This window comes from Pithys albifrons, chromosome 1, assembly GCF_047495875.1.
Source record: "Pithys albifrons albifrons isolate INPA30051 chromosome 1, PitAlb_v1, whole genome shotgun sequence".
Taxonomy (NCBI): Eukaryota; Metazoa; Chordata; class Aves; order Passeriformes; family Thamnophilidae; genus Pithys; species Pithys albifrons.
In genome coordinates this window covers 81,127,303-81,146,617 of record NC_092458.1, presented here as the reverse complement: position 1 = coordinate 81,146,617, position 19,315 = coordinate 81,127,303, and the positions used below count along the sequence as shown (strand labels likewise).

The 19,315-nt window shown below is 37.5% G+C and overlaps 1 protein-coding gene across 12 annotated transcripts in view; it reads left to right on the top strand.

Annotated features, from left to right (window-relative positions):
* Positions 1–19,315, top strand: part of DLG2 (discs large MAGUK scaffold protein 2) — a 1,023,852-nt gene that overhangs the window by 257,427 nt on the left and 747,110 nt on the right. The window contains exon 1 of one of the 12 annotated variants that reach the window (XM_071556395.1): positions 3,111–3,273. The exons of 10 other annotated variants lie outside the window; for them this stretch is intronic. In XM_071556395.1, coding sequence (XP_071412496.1) covers positions 3,154–3,273 — 120 coding nt within the window. In that variant the 5' untranslated portion in view covers positions 3,111–3,153. Of the gene's footprint in view, positions 1–3,110; positions 3,274–19,315 lie in introns of those variants that run through there. One more of the 12 variants, XM_071556435.1, reaches the window with a different exon arrangement.

Genomic DNA, 19,315 nt, shown 5'->3' with positions numbered 1-19,315 from the left:
AAGTCTTCCAGGGAAGCATGTTCACTCTGCTCTCTTTGAATCTCTGCAGACAGCCAGGGTTTACTTCCAAGTACTCCCTTTTGCCCTTCTAAAGGCACAGGAGCACAAAGTAACAAAGAAACTTCACAGTTCGAGATAGTGGCTCCAGCTTCTGTCATCTAAGAATATTCAGGTCGTGAGTTGTGTGTGTGTGTCTTTTTAAAGAGGATCTGTAGTATGGCTGCTTTGGACTATTGTCTCTTTATTGGTTTTAGACTTAACTTTTTTTTTTTTAATGGAGTAACTTTCATCTCTGGGATTTTTCCCTACGGTCTCCTGTTTAAAGAGGCCCTGAGCAATTCAAATGATCTGGTTTTGGCATGTCTGCAGACTAAAGCAAGGCCTTTCCTCCCCATGGTTGTTATCAACTCTATGTCCTTAATTGTAAATATCACCAATATGCGATGCTTCCCACTAATTTTTGGTCATCATAAAATATTGTATGTCCTTGATGGAAATGCTTTCTTTAACAATTAGGCTGCTGCAATAAGAAATGTGTTGGCAGAGGTGAACAAGCCCTTCAGGGATCTGCTTGTGTAGATTACCTGAATTAGCCCCTGATAAACGTGTTAGGTTGGTCTGCTAGCAAAGTAATACCTTCTTGGCGGTACAGAGGTCTCAATTTCCCAGCAAATTTTCACATGCCCCACAGTTATTATAGGAGGCAATTGCCACATGGGTGGGGATCTCTCTTCCCTTTTCTTTCTTTTTTTTTTCCTTTCTTTTTCATAACACTTACAGTGGTATGGTCAGACTAATTTCCTAGGTAACTTTTCTTCTTAGATGCTTAGGTGTCATGGGAATTTTTTCTGAGTAAAGATTTTGGGATTGTGTTATTCCTTGTTTTCCTAAATGAGTCTGAAGTTTTTTACCCAGGTGTTTGCTCAGGAATTGTATTGTTACGCAGCCTTGCCATCATCTAGTAAGATTTTCCCCTTGTTACATTTGCTGGCCTAAACCTGAAACTGTTAACTTTTTAGGATTGGGAAGAAGCAAGTTGTTTCAAAGACATGGCTGACTAAAATCTTGTGCAATTCCTTTGGCAGAAAGGAAGCTTGAATTTGATTCTCATATGCAACTACATGCTTGCCTGAGCCTTGCCTCACTTTTCAGGACTGTGCATCTTTTGATCTTTGCTTTTTGAATTGCATTTCTCTGGTGTATCAGAACTCCTTGAGATCTGTGATATTTTTGCAATGACTAAGACTCTTAATTTTAATTGTTAATATACTGTGCTGCAAAATAAACCATGATTCCTTTAAATTTCTATTCACTTGAAGAGTGACAGAAAAATGCATCAATTAATTCTCTCATGCTTTTGCTGAGCAACACATTACTATGTTTTAGCTTATTTCATGGATATTCCTGCAGCCAAAGTCTAAACCATCAAACATTTGGAATATTCCAGCTTTATGAATGATGGCATCTAGAACCCAGTTTAATTACTAATAAAAATCACAGAATTAGATTTAAAAACAGTTCATCTCTTTTGTTGTGGAAGTCATTTCTTGTGCCAAAGAAGGCTGTGATTACTAATTACTTAATTTGTATGACAGATGGATCTGGGGATCAAATTAAGTAGCTGTCTTAGGCTACGTTGTAAAGCAATATCTAGCTTTAAACACGACTGCTTTTTTCATTCCTAAAAAAAGGCACAAACAATGACAGGCTAAAAATAGCTGTTCTCTTGGAGTTGACGACAGTTTCTGAGAGCTTGTCTTTAGGAAGATGTTGGAAAAAACCTTGCCGTTTATTCCCCTCCCCCTTATTCATCTTTAAGTGCACGCCCTTCTGTTTAAGCTTCTTCACCCCATTGCCCAAAGAAAGATATCCACTGACTTGCATAGGACTTCAGTGTTTCTGCAGATTTCCAAGGGGGTTTATGTAAAGCATTTAGAGAAATTCTAAAAGTCACTGCAGATATTTCTATTGACTTATGCTTATCCTACACAAATTGCTCTGTGCTGATAGAGAAGGAGGTAGTAAAGCCTCTTCCACTCTTTGCCTCCCACAGTATCTGCTGCAGTGGGAAAAAAAAAAAAAAAGGAAGAGGCTATTTTCTGGTTTTATTGCTGAGGATTGCCTCATAGTTCAGTGCTAATATCAGTGGTTGCTGGTGCTATAAACGGAGTTGAGTCTTTGACTTTGTGTCCCTGCAGCCTAGTAAACAATCAGTTAATTCACAGCATCCCAGCGGTTGACAGGAGTGAGAGAAGTGGTTTGATTTTATTTTTGTGCTTGTGAATAAAAGCTTTGCCTTCTGGCTAGGTTCTGAGTTCCCTCCTTCTGGAAGATATTTGAGCATTTTGAATTCAGAATATGTAGTTACAAATGTGAGGGCACAGACTTCTTCCAGGATTTTTCTGCTTTCATTTTAATTTTTCTCTGTGTTTCTAATCATAGCAAGCCAGAGAACAGTTTGAAAACGATGTCCAGTGCCTGAGATGGGAGCACAATGCAATTCAGGGTCTTTAGAACTAGTCCGCTGCATTTTGATTAAATGAGATTGAAGGAGTAGGTGGCACTTTTTATTTAAAAATAGATTAGCACAGGGGACTGAACTTGCGTTTGAGGAAACGTTAATAAGCCAGCCAGCCATTGTCCTTAATCAGAGACTTGTATTTGTAAGTAGAACATGTTGAATCTGTCATGATTGATGACGTTGTCTTTGTTAAAAGGGATGCTGCATCTTTAACAAGAGCAGACAGAAGCAGTGCAGAATCTACAGTAAATTTGAGACTTGGAAGAGAAACCTTTCTTCATTTTTCTGTGCATAACGTTTGTAAAATATTGAATAGGAAAACATCAAAGCCAGGGGGAAATATAAGTAACTCACTGCTTACGTTTTAATTCCTCACCTTTCCCCTCTGGGTGAGTTCCCCCTCCTTTTTCCCCCCTGAATTTAAAATGCTGGAAGGAAAAGCAACTGAGGTCCAAGTTTCAGATGCTGAATTCTCTGCTAATTGAAATTACTGGGCATATTTCTATATATAGTCACTGAAGAGATATGTAGCTTTCACTCAGTGCCTTCAAGACATGTCTTTTTGTAGTCAGAAAAACAGAGATCAATGCATTTTCAAACTGACAGAGGGAACGGATGCTCCTTAGTAGCACATGCTCGGGATCGTGTGTGTACCGTTTGTGCAGAGCAGAGACGCTGAATACTGGTCCATATGCTCCTTGTTTACTGCAATGTTTTTTGCATGTTACTGTGCACTCCGGACTAATGTGAAGGTAAGAGGGGACAAGAGAACAATTTGGCAGGAATGTACATGTAAAACCAGCTGCAGAAAATGTCTACCTTTTGTTGCTGACTACTTTGGAATTGCTGGCTGAACAGGCTTATTATTACAGGTGGTTGGAGAGGCTTTGTTTTATCGTTCTCTGTGTGGCTAAAGTGTAGAAGCATGTTTGAATTTTTCAGTTTAGCGACCTTCAGTTTTTAACTGCTTGCAGTTCAGATTCTGGGCTTGTGCGATCTGATAAACATGTTTTGCTACTGTCCAGGTAGGCCAGAAACAAAATGCCAAAGGCTGTTTATGCAAGTCTACAATGCTTTATATAGGATAAGAATTCCTATAGTTGAGTCCCCCATGCATTCTCCCAGGGATGCTGCCTGCATGCTTTCTTGTTGATTACTTGTCTGAAAACCAGGGGTCTTACTGCTGTTATCTGAATCTGGTTTTTGTGCTGATTTGTTTCTAACTTGAACCAAAATACATAAAAACAAATTATAAACAGTGTCCTAGAAAGTAAACAAAGGGTTATTACTGCAAAGTGCTAAAGGAAAATGCCAGCTGGATGCATCGGTCTCACAGAAACTATTAACCAGCATTTGTCACTTATGTCAACATTTGCTCGCTCTGTTAATTAGTGTCAGAACTTCAATATAAGTTGCTGGATGTATTACCTTCTCTGCAAGTAGGACAATATTAGCAGACAGGTTCACTGGCATTGAATGAGCTCTCAGCCAAACTGTGGGCCAGCTGTGGGAATCCAGTTGCATAATTTAAATGAATTACATTCCTTAGCCAACATATTGGGGAGGTACTTTTGGCATTCTGGCTTTTTCAAGTTCAAATGAGTGTGTCTGTCTGGGAAGGAAAACACTGGCAAATGACGGATAATCATAGTTGGAGCATTTTTACCTGGAGAAAAAATTGTAAAGACATTTTGCTTTCAAACTGCTTTAAACATGCTTCTGAATTACAGTGAGTTTTCCGTATTTGCACTTGCTTTGATAATAATGAACTCCAAATTTATTTATTAAGTCAAAATATTTTTTGCCATTTGATTAAAAAAGTATTTTGCATTGAAAGTTTACATTCTAAGAGCCTGCTCCTATGCATATGCTCAAAGTCTGTATTGCTGATTGCTGTACTGAATTGTTAAGTTTTCATTTTATTACTTTCTAATTAACTTTTGCAATTCTAGTCCACTTCTGAGGAGGAATTCTTTCAATCTGTGGATAAAAAGCCAAAAAATACAAGTTAAAACTTTATTGCCATTCTGTCTTCCTAAAATGCATGCATTATCCTTTCCTCATGCTTTCCTGTAATGTTTTTGGAAGGTTAGTAAATTATATTTGTTTTATATTCCCTGTGTTCTGTGCAGTAAATTGCCAGTACAGAAGTGTTTTGATATCAAGCATTCTTTTTTGCTCATTTTGTCCCCCAGCCCACACTGAAGGAGTTCTGCTAAAATGAGGCCGTTATTGAGCTATGATTTCTCACTTTAAATAAGAATGGGTACAGGGGAAATTTCAATGACTATTTTTACTGTAATTTTCACGAGATACCTTATCAGCAAGTACCTCAGCAATTGTTACGAGTTTCATGGGTTTAACTTTTGAAATGTCTTCATTCCCATTCATAGACACAGAAAAAAAGAGAGGTTTGTATTAGTCTAAGTCTGGTGTTTGTTTGGATGACATAGTTTTAATTTGTTGGAACTTCTTCAACTGCTAAGTATTTCTGGAATAATTCTGTGATATACAGTGTCTGTCATTTACATGATATTGTTCTAAGGATCTCCAGTTCTAATTTCAGCAAACTCATACACTTTCAATGTATACTTTGATCATCTACTTTCCAAGCTCTGCATTAGGCTACAATAATGTAAAATGCAGCACAGACTTTGCTAATCCCCCCAACTGCTCAAGTACAGCAGCACCACTTGTATCTTCAGTAATTCCAATTTGCTTTTTCTGATGTTGAAATTTGCTTAATAAATACAAGTTTATTGAAAGGTTCTCCCTATGCCTGGTCATTGTACAATATGTTACATAGGGTTTCTGAAGAACTCCGTTACTTTTAACTTGGTTGGCACTAACATAAGCCACAGCTTTATGGGTGGCCAAAATAAATTAAATACTTGATAAAACATCTGTTTTGAGTTTTGCATTTCCCTCCTTTATGGGTGGAAAAATCTTAGTGGTTCTCAAATATTTTAGTCTTTAAGTCATAAGATAGATTGAAACTATAAGTACAGGCTGTAACAGAAAATAGATTTGCTTGCCCTGGAAAATGAAAAAGAAAAGCAGTTGGGTCTGTTTTTAATGGCAGCTGCACTTTATGGCTTTAAAAAAGGAGATTTTTCAAGTTCAAGGTAGGACTCTCACTTCTTGATTGCAAGTCTTTCTGAGACCGCCCATGTGAACTCAGTTGGCATGTGCAGCCTTATCAAAAGAAAAAGAGGTCTACACCATGCATTCTTAATGAAAGCCTATTTATACAGTTGACTAAAGAACAGCACTGGCCTTGAACAGGTACCTGCCTGTGTGGATGCTCATTTCTTCCTGCTTGAGCAGAAGCAACAACAGTGGTGTACAAAGAGGCAAAAAGATGTCTGAGAAGTTCTGAGCAAAATATTTTTGGACCTGCATTTTGAATTAAAAAAAAAAAGAAAGTAAAAAGTATCTATTGCTTACTATTACCTATTTACTAGACATGATGTTATTAAAATTCTATAATTGCCTGATCTCTTTCTTACTTTCTCATGTATGCAGAATTTTGTACCTCAGTGGAAGAGACCACAGCATGAACACAGAAGTCAAGGAATTAAACTGTAAAAGCAATGCTTCCAAAATCAGAAGTGCTCTTGTGGAAATGTGCAGTGTGCCTGCTGTATGCAGTAGTTAAATAAATTGGTGTATATTCAGCATGAGTAAATCTCAGGAGCACAGGCTAACTATGGCAGGGGTCTGCCTAGTGTCAAATGTTTGTAGTTTTAATTGTGTCCACTGTGTATTGAAAATACTTTATCTGTTTATATGCAAGAGATTTTTAGAGGTTGTCATTAAAAACTTTATATTCTTGGTTTAGGCAAGTACGTTTAATTCCCTCACTATGAGCAATATTTCTTGTAAAACTATGGGAAACATTGCAAATATTTAGATTCTATAGTCTGAGCTAAGCTTTAAAAACTTTTGTGGATTGGTTTAGGCTTTTCTTAAAAATTTTGTGAGTTTTTCCTTCCCCTTGTCTTGATGAACTCTTTGTGTAGTTCTGACAGATTTTACCATGAATCTGGGCTTCTATTTCTGTCTCACAGTTTGAGGGTCTTACTGGGGATACATTTGGTTCTTATGGGAATTTGGGTAGCAGAGCTAATGTCTTCTGTTTGTACTTCAGCATGGCACTAGATTTGCATGCTGGGCTCTCTCACTTTGAAACATCTCAGCAACAGTCAGCACTGGCTTTGGGGTCGTCAGAGCTTCATGTCAAGAATGTTATGAATTCAGATCCAGATCCTTTGAAGTGCCAAAGGCTTCCCAGGAGGTCCAGAGTTACTTCATCAGGAGTGTGAAGCTTTCTTCATATTAATGGGTACACTTGACACCTTACAGAAGTGATCTCCTGCCTGAACCCTGGATTAACGAAGACCTTTTTTTTTGTTATGACTGCTAACTTTGGATCACCGTGGTGGTTAGAGAATTTTTCTACTTACCACAGCATCACAGAATATTCTAAGTTGGAAGGGACCCACAAGGTTCATCAAGTCCAGCTCTTCAGTGAACGGCCCATAGGGGGTTCAAACCCACAAGCTGGGTGTTTGTTACAAGGACCTTGTACAAGGACCTGAACAACTGAGCTAATATGACTCCTTGTATCTCCTCTGCTTCAGCTAAATGATTATGCTTATGTCAAAGTAACCATGAAGTGATTTAAGATTGAAGTTTTGACCTATGTATTGTCACTCAGAGGATCTCAGGTGATGCAGAGGATCTGTTGAGGTAGTAATGAAAATGGCCAGGGCCTGTGGAGGGTGTTGGGAGCTGGAATCCTTTCATCACTTTTGCTTTCTGTGTTCATCCTCTTTTCCCACATGCATCTTAAAAATATAAATAATTATTTTAACCTGGAAATTTCCAACTGCAATATAAATTAAGGATTAACACTAAAGCCAGAGGAGTCATAACAGCAAACAGCAAATTTTTTCATTGCTCAAAGCTTTAAAACATCACAAATGACAACCGAGCTTCTGACTTCTTTCTGCATTTTCACACACAGCTGCAATTCCTCCTCTCTGCCAATATAGTTGCATAATTAAGTCATATATATCACGTGTTTTGCCACCTGTACCAAGAGTTGTTTTGTTCTTTCAAAGGAAAATAGCATATGGATCTTTTAGACTTGGGACTGTATCATCAAAGTATGTCCTGCTGTAGTCTTATGGTATTCTTTGCAAATAGGGAATGAAGCCAGAAAGGATTTGGACTTTCAGCTTGCATAGACTTCCAAATATGATCCTTAGTCTCTTATGCATATTTTCTTCCTTTAAACGTTCAATCATGCACCATCATCTAGCACTTTTCTATTAAGTGAGGAACAGTTCAAAAGCGACATGAATGGCTTTGATGTAGAATTTGAAAAGAAGTAAGCAGGAAAGATTGGTTTCTCACTTTTCCTAATGTAATTAAGAATAGACTCAGGTAATTTTTATTTGAGTTTACTTATTTTTTGTGGTTCTGATTATGTCTGACTGACTTTACTCATAACTGCATGGACATAACTACAAGTATACCACAGCAAAATGTAGGTTAGTACTAGAAAGAAAACAAAGCTAGTGTGGAATTTCTTCCCTGAAAGGTTTGGGGATAAGGAAAACAACACTACTATATAGGTTGTGAATATCTAGATGCATTTCTGTAATGAATCTTGTCATCTGTTTATAAAATGTTTGCCTAGGCTATAAAATAAGCAAGACCTTGAACTTTTAAGGGATTTGTTTAACACCTGCAGGATCTAGCCTCAAGACCTAAAACCAGCTGAGCTGTTTGTATTGCTGTCTTTCTTTTGTTAAATAAAGATGGAATTTTAGGAGAGACATACCTCATTGCAAAAAAATAAAAGAAGAGGTTAGCGATCTCTTGGACCAAATTCTGAAGAGAAAGGTCTCTCAAAACTATAGTGACATAACACCACAGCATTTCTTTCTTTTGGTATCTTGCTGTACTGCCTATCCTTATGCTTTGCAGAAAGTTTAAGTTCTCATTTATGGCCCACTTTTTTCCATCCCACCAGTGACGTTCATAGGAGTTCATCAGGAAATCTGAATACAGTCTCATACTGTTCAAACAATAGTTCTGTCTGAGAAGTACATTATTTGAATTTTAAAGATTGATTTTTTCACTTCTGAAATCAAACTTTGGCATATTTGTAAGCATTTATAATACCTAAGTACGTACTTTACACTCAGCTGCAAGTGCTGATTTACAATACATGGCCATAATAACTTATGAATGAAAGAGGTAATTAGAATAGATTAATAACACAGCAGCAGCTCTGGTTTTCTAGATACAATAAGCCTGAGACTATATTTAACCCACATACTAAAATAATATTCCCTTTAAGACCATTATAAATGTGTGAATAGGTACAGAGATGCTAAAATGACAAGCACAGTGTAAGGAATTAAATGCACTACTAAGATTTCTTTAAGAACACTAAGCAAATATGAATATCATGCTATGGGCACAAAGGGAACTTATCTAAAGTTAGAAGAGTTAGTCACAAAAATACCGGTTGGAAGGTACAGAAGCTGGGCTCTGATTCCTTCATTCAGGAATTTCTGGATAGATGCTAGTACCAAGAAAAATATTTCAGTTCTATTTTGTGTCTCCCATTTCAATGTGGTCTCATTAGAGATTATCTGATGAGCTATTTTTATCAGAGATATATAATTGGCCTTTTTGTTAGAGGAGAATTAAAAATATCTAGGACTGTAAAAGTCTTTAAATTTGCAGGGTTTTAAATATGTGCAAGTAACTAGAATATAATATCATGTCTATAAGCAACAATTTTATGTTTGCATAAAAATGATAAAAAATTTTATCCTCTATGATTAAATCATTGCTAATAGGCTTGACCTATGTGCTTAAGATGCCATTATGTGATTTTTTATGAGATTATGTAGAAATTAGATCAAAAATCCTGCCTACAAAATGCAGTGGACCCAGGCAAAAGTAAGGGTTTGTTGTTTTTTTTTACAAGGTTGGATTTTTATTTTTGTTTTGGGAAATTTTGTGAATCCTATCACCCAGATGGAGGAGTGCATGAGACCATTAATCAGTGAGGGATGGAGCTGATAATAGGCTGCCAGAATTAAAGACTGCCAGAGATCTCTTATGGTTATCTTCTATCTACATTCACGTCTAACTTCATCTGTTTCTCCTGTCCCATTTGTTCATGCTACTTTTGATAAAGATAGTGTGTAGTTGAGTGGCATGTTGTGTTTCCCAGGGCTGGCCTTCACAAATGTGCCCTCCCTTAATGCTATTGCTACTGGTTGTATACACATATTTTGGACATGTTGAGGTGTTTCATTCCCATGGTTTTGGCATGGGATGAATGTATGAAATGCTTGTACCTGTTTCTAGAGGGGGAAGTGCCCATTCCTTTCTTTCCATGATATTCTTACAGACAGTTGGAGACAAATAAAGTGTCTTTTGGAAGTAAAGATGCAAAAGACGATTCCAAAGAAGAACTGATTTTTTTTTCTGCTGTGAACTCACACCAAAGAAATGAACTCTGGAACACATTCAGTGTCAGCGGTCTGCATTCCATTTGTTGGCATGCCAAAATAATGTGATAGCTACAGATTAATGGCTAATACAGAAGTTACAAAATGAAAAACCCTATTATTAAAGGCATACCCATCACTGTTTTCTCAGAGGAGGAGGAAGAGATGGCTGATTTTTCCCTTTGCATCTCCAGGTCTAAGTGTTTGAAATACTATAAATTCTCCTGATAACTGATTAGCTTCCAGACTTCTGGAAAGACAAGTAAAACAAAATCTGAATCCTATGAAAACAGAAGTTTTTGAGTCTTACTTTCACCAAAGAAGCAAATTTCAAACAGGAATCTCTGTAGAGAAGTAATTAGAAAGGTTTTCCTGCCTTTGATAGCACTGAGGATCATTAAAATCGTTGAAAAGAAAGATTAAGTGGAGAAGTAAAACTCAGAAAAGCATTTTCATCCAAGTTTCAGGACAGATGAAGACAAATATTGTAGATACTGCACACATATTTGCAGATATTTTGAACAGGATTTTCAGCCTACTCCAGGTTTGTTTTCAAAACTTCAGTTTTCATTTAGAAACAAAAAAGAGTGGCTAACTTTTCAAGTTGGGCAGAACAATCACAATTAATCTAGTCTGTCAGCGCAGACTGTAAAAGTACTGTGAACTGTTGGAGGAAGGATCCTTCTCTTGACATCTGCCCTACCTTTTAGAAAAACATTCTGTTTCTGTTGAATAATGATGAGCAGAACCTCTTGCACCTTTATAAATGTATTATTCCAGGGGTTTATTAGTCTATTGGATGTATGCGCCATGTTTCTAGTCTGAATTAATCTTAGCTTCCGGCATTTGAGTGCCTTTCAGGTTTTTGCCTCTTAATCTGCTGGACTGAGGAGCCCACTCGAGGGGTTATGCCCCCATCAGTAGCTCTAGGCTATGGTGAGGTCATCATCTAATCATCTCTTTGATTAAGTCAATACACTGATCATCTCTTACTGCAAGGTATGGTTGACAGAGGTCTCATCCCTCTCATGACCAGCCACAGAGCTCTCCCTGGTTTTACAGCAGGAGTCCTGAGCTGTGCCTGCCACAGATGTATGGAGCTTCAGAGCAGTTGCAGTCTTGTGCAGAATCACTAAATGTCCTGGCTTCCACTAAGGACATTGTTGATGTGTCCAGGGTTGTGCTGGCCCCTTAGCCACATGGCTGCATGGGTGTTAACGTTCTGCCAGGATTGTCAGCTGCTTCACAGGGGACCTCTTTGGAAAGTGCTATAAGAACAGTTGCTTTATTCCTAGAGGTAGGATTTCGTTGCTCTCTGTGTTAAAAATTATATTGATCTGTATCAATGATGTGTCTTCTGCACCATTTACCACAATATCTTATTTCTACCTTATTGCTAAATCTGGACATTAGTAAGTGACTGAATTTCCTCCCAGAATGTTCAACATTTGAAGAGCATAGGGCCAGGATCAGTCCCTGAGGATTCCACTGAACACAGCTGATTGACTGTCCCATTTGTAGTTACACTCTAAATACTGTAAGTTAGACACTTTTAAATCCATCTAATTTTGATCCTTTTTATTAACAAAATGCCATTCAGTACTGGGTTAAATAATTTACAGAAGTCTAAGCATATTATATCAATACTTTTACCAGTGACAGCCAAAGTTATAATCCTATCTTAAAAATGATATGATGATATTTTCCTTGGCAGAATCTGTTTTCCATTGACCTGGCATTATGTGTAATTTTTTTCCTTCAGAAATTCACATTTATTTTACCAGCAACTCCATGCTAAGTGCCTTGCTAATGAGCCATAACTAGAGCAGTAGGAATAGCTAGGAATGAATCTCTTTAAACCTAGTCCTTGTTCAAGTTCCTACTTTGAAGTCTTTCTCTAGCTGAGCACTAAGGAAAATTCAGGAATTTTGTAGGGTTGAACTTCACAAAATAAAGATATCCTAGTTAAAATGGGAAAATTAACTACTTGTGAGTGAAACAAAACTTGTGTGGAAGAGATGATTTCTTTTACTGCACCCTCTCCAGTGGCTGAAAAACAATGGATATGCTTCTGGGTACTCAATGCCCTTTGGTGTCGCTTATATACTTAGATTATTATGATATGAAACATGATTTTATTAGAAATTAAATCATACTGAATAGTTCTTTTAGAAAAGGGAAATGTTCAGACTTTGAAAGATGACCTGTAAAGCCAAGAACCTAATTCTTGCTGAAAAAATATTGGAGTGCTGATGAGAACTTTCATATAATCTTTGTACTGTGCGCTTTGGAGATGTTATCAATTTCTTATGACAACCTACTTTTATTGTGAATCACATGATACCTTCCTGTATCTCTTGCAGTGCTTGAGCTATTGAAAATGGTGACACAAAGTCCACCTGCTGGTTCCTAGCCACATGTGTAAACAAAAGGCATTTTGCCTCTGAAGCAAGAAATAAATCTAAAGAGCTCAGGTGGAATTCAGCTCAGTTAACTTCAGACATAACCTATGTAAACATCTATATCTAGTGATTTCAGGCTCCCTTTAGTGTCAGCAGAGAGGAATTGTCTCTTCTAAGGTATGATTCATATGACCTAGTTTAAATATCTACATGGGGATGAGATTAATTGTGTCCTGGAAGTGCCAGTTTCTCTCCATTTGCCAGAGAAATCTTAGGTGACTAGCTGAGATGTAGGTCTCTCTCTCACAGACATTTCCATCTGGTAAAATTGATCCCACCCTTCCAAGCAGAAATGATGGAATTTTCAGTGCTGGTCAGGCATCTTTTTCTCTCCTCTCCTTTCCTTTTGCAAGTAACAAAAGGAAGACATAAAAAAGTGGGGAGGAGGAGCAAGCTGTTGTGAAGGGTCAGCCAAGATGCCCTGAAGATGAGGCAAGAGCAAGAGCTTGCAAGACTCTGAGATCATCCAATTTGTTTTCCTTTGTTTTTGTCTTGGTTCTTGCTTCTAAATTACTTAATTAATATAAAAAAATAAGCAGTGAGCAATTGAACTGAGCTGTTTGCAGCATGTTTCCATCTTGCCCAGCTGGTTTATCGGCCCATTATTTAAATGATGTTCAATTGTTATATTTTATTTTTGTTGCTTTAAAATTATGAGAGAACAAATTAAGGGCTGCATACTTAGGTCTGGTTCTTTTCTGACTGCTGTGCCGTTTTTGCAGTGTAGGCAGGTGCTGCAAAGACATAAAAATCAAAAAGAGAGAGAGAGCACTTATATTGAGTCTTTTAGTTTGAGGCAGGGGATCTTCATCTGAGATTGGTCCTTATCAGCCAGTAAATCTAGATAACTGTGGACAAAGAGGAGTGGTTTTAAATTAAAAGAGGAGAGAATTACATTAGATATTAGGAATAAGTTCTTTACTCAGAGTATAGCAAGGCACTGGAACAAGTTGCTCAGAGAAGCTGTGGATGCCCCATGCCTCTTCAAGGACAGTTTGGAAGGGGCTTTGTGCAACCTGATCTAGTGGAAGGTGTCCCAGGCCATGGCAGGGAGGTTTGAACTAGATTATTTTTAAAGCACCCTTCCAAACCAAACCATTCTATAATTCTCTGCGATGCCCTAGATTAGGTACCCACAGCTGTCCTCGAAACCTCAACTTCAAAAGGGACCCAAAACTATGGGATCATCTCAAGGGTAGACTTGGGTAGAAAGAAGAAGAAAGACTGAACATGAGCCTAGAAGTGTAGCTGTGACTCTGAAAGACCTGAACTGCTGCCACGGACTCACCGAAAAATGACAATATAAGTAATAGTCACTAATGCATCTTAAGGGGATCTTTTCTGAGGAATAATTAACAAATATTTGTACAGTACATTGACAGTTATACATGGTAAATTAGTAAGCAATAAAATATCAGGGACTATTTAAGATAATTACCAACTTTTTAAAAGTTAGGAACTGGCTACCAGGGGATTTGTGAAGAACTAATCACCATTAGCCATCTGACCAAAACAGATGACTTGATCCTGAGAATTTCTCAATGTAGGCTTAAATGTTGATGTGAACCTTTAAACAGATCAAATTTCACAAAAGTTTATATGGTTAAGGGAATATTTATTTCAGGTTTTTTTCATACTCAAAATGCAATGCTTCTCAACCTAAATACAAGCTCACATTTACCTGTAACCTGTAGCTTGTTGCTATGTAATTATTTTTAACAGTATTAAGCTAAGGGAGAATGTTTGTGCTGTCTTCTGGATTTGGAAGTTATATATTTAATACAGAAAAATGTTTTAAAGATTTCTTGATAGGTCAATAAATCCTGAATGCATGGATTGGCTCCCATCAAGGTGTAGTTTCACACAGGATGATCACAGGATGATGAACCAAAGATGGAAAAAGAATTTTTTTCTTTTTTCTTTAAACCTCTAATTGGTGGAATACATCAGCTGTAAAGGAGAGGGGAAAAAACCCCAAGAGATGAGAGAAAAAAAGAAAAATTTTACATAGTGGTCAGTCAGAAAGACACGTTATGGGCCTATCTCTAGATCAGCATTCATTTCTGGGTGTCTTCTCCAGAGCATAAGGTTTTCCCTGAACACCTTTTCCAAAATAATTTCATAGTTTCTCTGGGACTTTCTCAGTTTCTCTCATGGTGTTTTATTTCTGTTATGCCAATGGAGCTGGCAGGAGCACTCCTTGATCACAGCTGATAAGCTTGGCACATGCACCTTATAAGGAAACAATGGCTGTCTAAAAGACTACTTTTTACTGGAGTTACCTGCTAACCTCAGTTTAATCCCTGGCACAGGATTTATAGAATAACCAAAATTTAGAGACTAAGAAGTGACAAAGGGTGAGTGAAAGGAAAAGCAATTCAAATGGTGGAAAACAAGGGCTAGAGGTAATGCCACAGTAACTAGGGGGAGATGTGTCAGTGGGAGAAGCTGACTACAACATTGCATGTGAAGGGCTTCTAAAGGAAATCTCTGACCATTACGCAGATTAAGGCAATGTGCAAGCAATAAAGAATGTTATGTTGGGAAGAGAAAAAAAGATAAAGTGATAATTTTTCCAGCTGAATGACTGCTTAACCCTCAGTGAACAAGGACCCTTGGCACTGATCTTGCCATCGACTGTATGGAATAACCACCCAACCTGCCTGTTACCCCCAAATCCCCAGCAAAAAGTACCTCCTCTCTCTCCTTGCTAACTGTCGGCAGCAATGAATCAGTTCTGGGTTTTCCTAGTTTTTTCTGGTCTTACTCATTTCAGTTTAAGTATGCCTAAATTGCATCTGCCATGGTTCTGTTTTTTCTTCACACACTACAATCTCTCCACTGCTGACATTTGATGCTAGTTCCTGGCTTTGCATCAAAGTTATCTGCGTAGCAATACTTTTCAACATGGTTCCAGTGTCTCTGATCCCTCCAGTGATATTTTCTCATTGAAATACTGTTTCTCTTGCAGTGCATATCTTTTAGTGGGTACCTTGAGACACAGCTCAAAAATATTGCTAGCCTTACTGTTTCAAGTCTTCCAGATCTCCTTCCAAGTTTTTTTCCCCATCTTTTCCTTTCCCTGGCTCTCAGAAGCTCACTGTTATACCCTCTGGGAGTTTCTCTTTGCACAGTGAGTTTAAGGCAATGCAATATGAAAATAATTTTATGTCAGTGATACATAAACACATTTTGCATAGAAGAAAAGGATAGCATAAAGGCAAAGAAAATAACAGGGTCTCATTTTGGACCTACACAAATTGCAGGGTGATTTTCCACCAGTCTAGTAGTGTCCTCACTGCATTCTGTCTCCATCCTTGCCTTCCAGTCTGGCTTCAGGACCACTGTTCTACTTCCTCATCATTCCAGGTAATTGTGACACTGTCTTCTCTTTCCCTTTGTTTTTCCCAACTCAATCGCAGTCTGACCCTCTTTTACTAAAATACCTCTGGAAACCACTCTCCTGTGCTTTTCATAGAATTTTCCCTATGTTCAGCAATTTTCTCCCTCAAATAACTAATCTTCTTTAGTGTTCAATTATTCTTGTTCATCAGGGAAGACTTTATTTTGTCCTGTTTAATTCCTTCTTCCAAGAACAAAAAAATTACATTATTCTCCTCCTTTCTTTACCAGATTACAGGAATTCCTGTTTAGATTAAAAACAAATCAGCAGAAGCATTTTCCCCCCTTTCTGTAATTACATGTTGGGTCTAAAAATGTTATCAGCCTAGAGCAATAACAAACCTATAGCACCTATCTCAAAATTCATCAGCTTTTTAGTTATGTGAAAATCACTAGTGAGTAGAGGCTTTCAGGATCAGAGATTTTAAAGATTGAAGCTGTTTCCTTTAGAATGCATTCATTAAGAGGCCACAGTGCTAAGCACTGTAAAGAAGATAAATTTTCTACGTGTCTCAAAATTTTCCTGCACATTCCACCCAAGGGGCATTTAGGGAAAGTGAAAGGAAACACTCCAAATCCTGATGAAAGGACATGTTATTGAAAGCATCACTGGGTTCCAGTGTCAAAATACCATGGATACGAAGAGTTTGGAAGGATTTTAAAAGAAAAAAATGAGGGAAATGATGTATGATTTCAAAATATAGGCTCAAAAGTACAAATTAGATTAAGTTATTATATTGTTGTTCTAATTTCTTGCTCTTTCTTTGGAAACAGCTGGTACCCTTCTGCCAGGCACAAGTCAATGAATAAGGTGATTCATGGCAGTTTTGTATTTCATGTTTTACTAGTAATTAGGGAAAAAACCCACCTTATAAACACAATGCTGATAAAGCAAGGCCTTATGAAATGAAGGTTTGGACTCAAAGAACAGTCTTTCTCATCTTCATTTCTGTGAGGAAATTTATAATTTCTGAGATATTTGGCCTAAGTTTATGTTTCTCCCTTTTAAGTATCTGGCAGAGAGCTTCTGAGATTTACTTACCTACCATAACCACAACTGGTTGAAAATACATTCCCAACCATTAAATTGGATATTAAGAAAAATTTGTTCACTGAAAACATGGCCAGGCATTGCAATAGACTGCCCAGGGAAGTGGTGAAGTCACTGTCCCTGGAAGTGTTAAAAAAAATGTGTAGATATTGTGCTTAGGGACATGGTTTATTGGTGGACTTAGCAGTGTTAGGTTAATGGTTGGACTGAATGATCTTAGTCTCCTCCTACCTCAATGATTCTATGATTCTAAGAAAAATTTGCTATCAGCAGAAATACAACAGAACATGAATTAGATGTAAGTGGCAGTGTAACTTACTTCAGAGTACAAGCAGGCTGAAGGTGCATTGAATATTCATGGGAGGCCTCTAAAGGACTAACTGCAAGTGCATTAAAATAAAGGCAGCCAAAGAAAGGCATGTTTCTTCCTGGAAAAGTGGAATTTGCCTTAGGAAAAGATGGGCTTTCATATGACAATTATTGAAAAAGTTACAATCTGTGTGATGTTTTTGAGAAAGCACTTTTGACTTTCTTGCTGGTGCTGAAATATTGCGCAATATTCTCTTAGGAGTTTCTGAGTGGGGTATATTGTGAGATAGCAGCATATATGGTCTGAAGGCAGATCAGTACTCTGCACATGATTTTTGTACACATTTTCACACCTGGTTTTCTATTGTGAGTTATTCTGGAAACTTAAGTTTAAGGAAGACAGGGAGACCTACATTACTAACCTTCTCTCCATGAGAAACCTTTTTTGAAGGTTTTGGGGAACAATGCTTCTCTCACACTATCTCTGAGAATAATGGTAAAAGAAGTTCTGAATTAGTGCAGTTTCAGTTACTTGAGTAAAGTTGTTTTTTCCTGTGTTCCCCAAGGCTTGGGTACAGAAGTTTGGTTACTTTGTCCAGTATTGGTTTAACCAGTGATTAGAGTGGTCACATACCATTCTAGAATACAATGAGATAAATTATGTGGAAGACATTAAAAGTCAACATCAAAACTTAGCAATATGGAGGAGAAAAAACCCCCACCAAATAAGCAAACCTACTTCCTTTCATCATGTAGTTCCATGTAATAACTTAAGGTAAAATAAATCCTTTCAAAAATATGTATTTAAAAGTGGCTAGGAAACGTTGATGGTAGAAACAGCAAAGTGAAAGGATTTAAAACATAAAAGTGCAAAAAACTGTTCCACAAAAATAGCAACAGTTTTGGGGATTAAATAGTTTGATATTTGAAAAAAAACAAAACCAAAAACCCAAACAATCTTTAAAAAAATATCTTCTCTTCCTTTCCTGAATATTGCAAGTGTCTGTCAAAATACTGGGTTTCAGTGAAAACTTTTGAAAGTCTTTAGTGTGGCATCAGTCAAGCGCACAGATTCATACATACTTCCAAAAAGGCCAAAATGTTGAACTGGGAGCCATAACACCTTCCGCTCATGTTTCAACTCATTTGCTGCTTTCTCATGAAGTCACTAAGCTTACTTTGACTTAATCTTCTGCATTCAGAAAATGTCTTTCCAACAAAGAGAACTAGGAGTAATCTGAGCCTCGTAGTCTTCAAAGGAATTGCCTCTGTTCTTAAACTCACATGTATGGTGGTAGCGGTAATTTATGTAACATTTCTACCAACAGAAGAAAAAATTAGGATCAGTCAAAGAGTTTTGAGAATCAGAGAAAACAGACATTTTTCATAGAGGAATTACACATTTTTGTAGGTCTTACTTTACTTTGCCTGGACCTTGTTCTGTCAGCAAAGTCTGTGTCCTTACACAGCCCAGCAGCATTTATTACTCTTTTTCCTGTAGTTATCTAATCTCAGGATGCCTACATGTCACCTGATAGGTTTATCTCTCAAAATATTGTTTAAAACCATCAGCAAAACCACTGTTCAAATGGTAGCTAAACAGAAAAAATATGCCATGTAAAAATGAAACCCAATCAGTGAATACTGACAACAGCAGTGAGAGTCTTTTCAGTTGGAGAGGTTTATTATGAGGCAGAATCCATCCACCCAGATGGCTGAGATGGGCTATGAAAACGGATTAATGTACTTGCTGCAACAAATGACAGTAGCAGAAAATCAGGAAGAAGATAAAACAACCAGGATGGAGCACAAAGCTTTAAACTGTTAAAGTGAATGAACTATACAGATCAGCTCCAGAAAATGTTGATAGTAATTGTCTGTGGGGAGATATAAAGATCTCTGTTAACCCATTTGGTAGATTAACTCTGGTAGAAATAAGGCTGGGTATCTCTAGCAATAAGAGCTTAGTTTTGACTCAATGGGAAAACCGCCAATTGTTCCTTAGGTCTGAATCCTAGGTCATTATAAT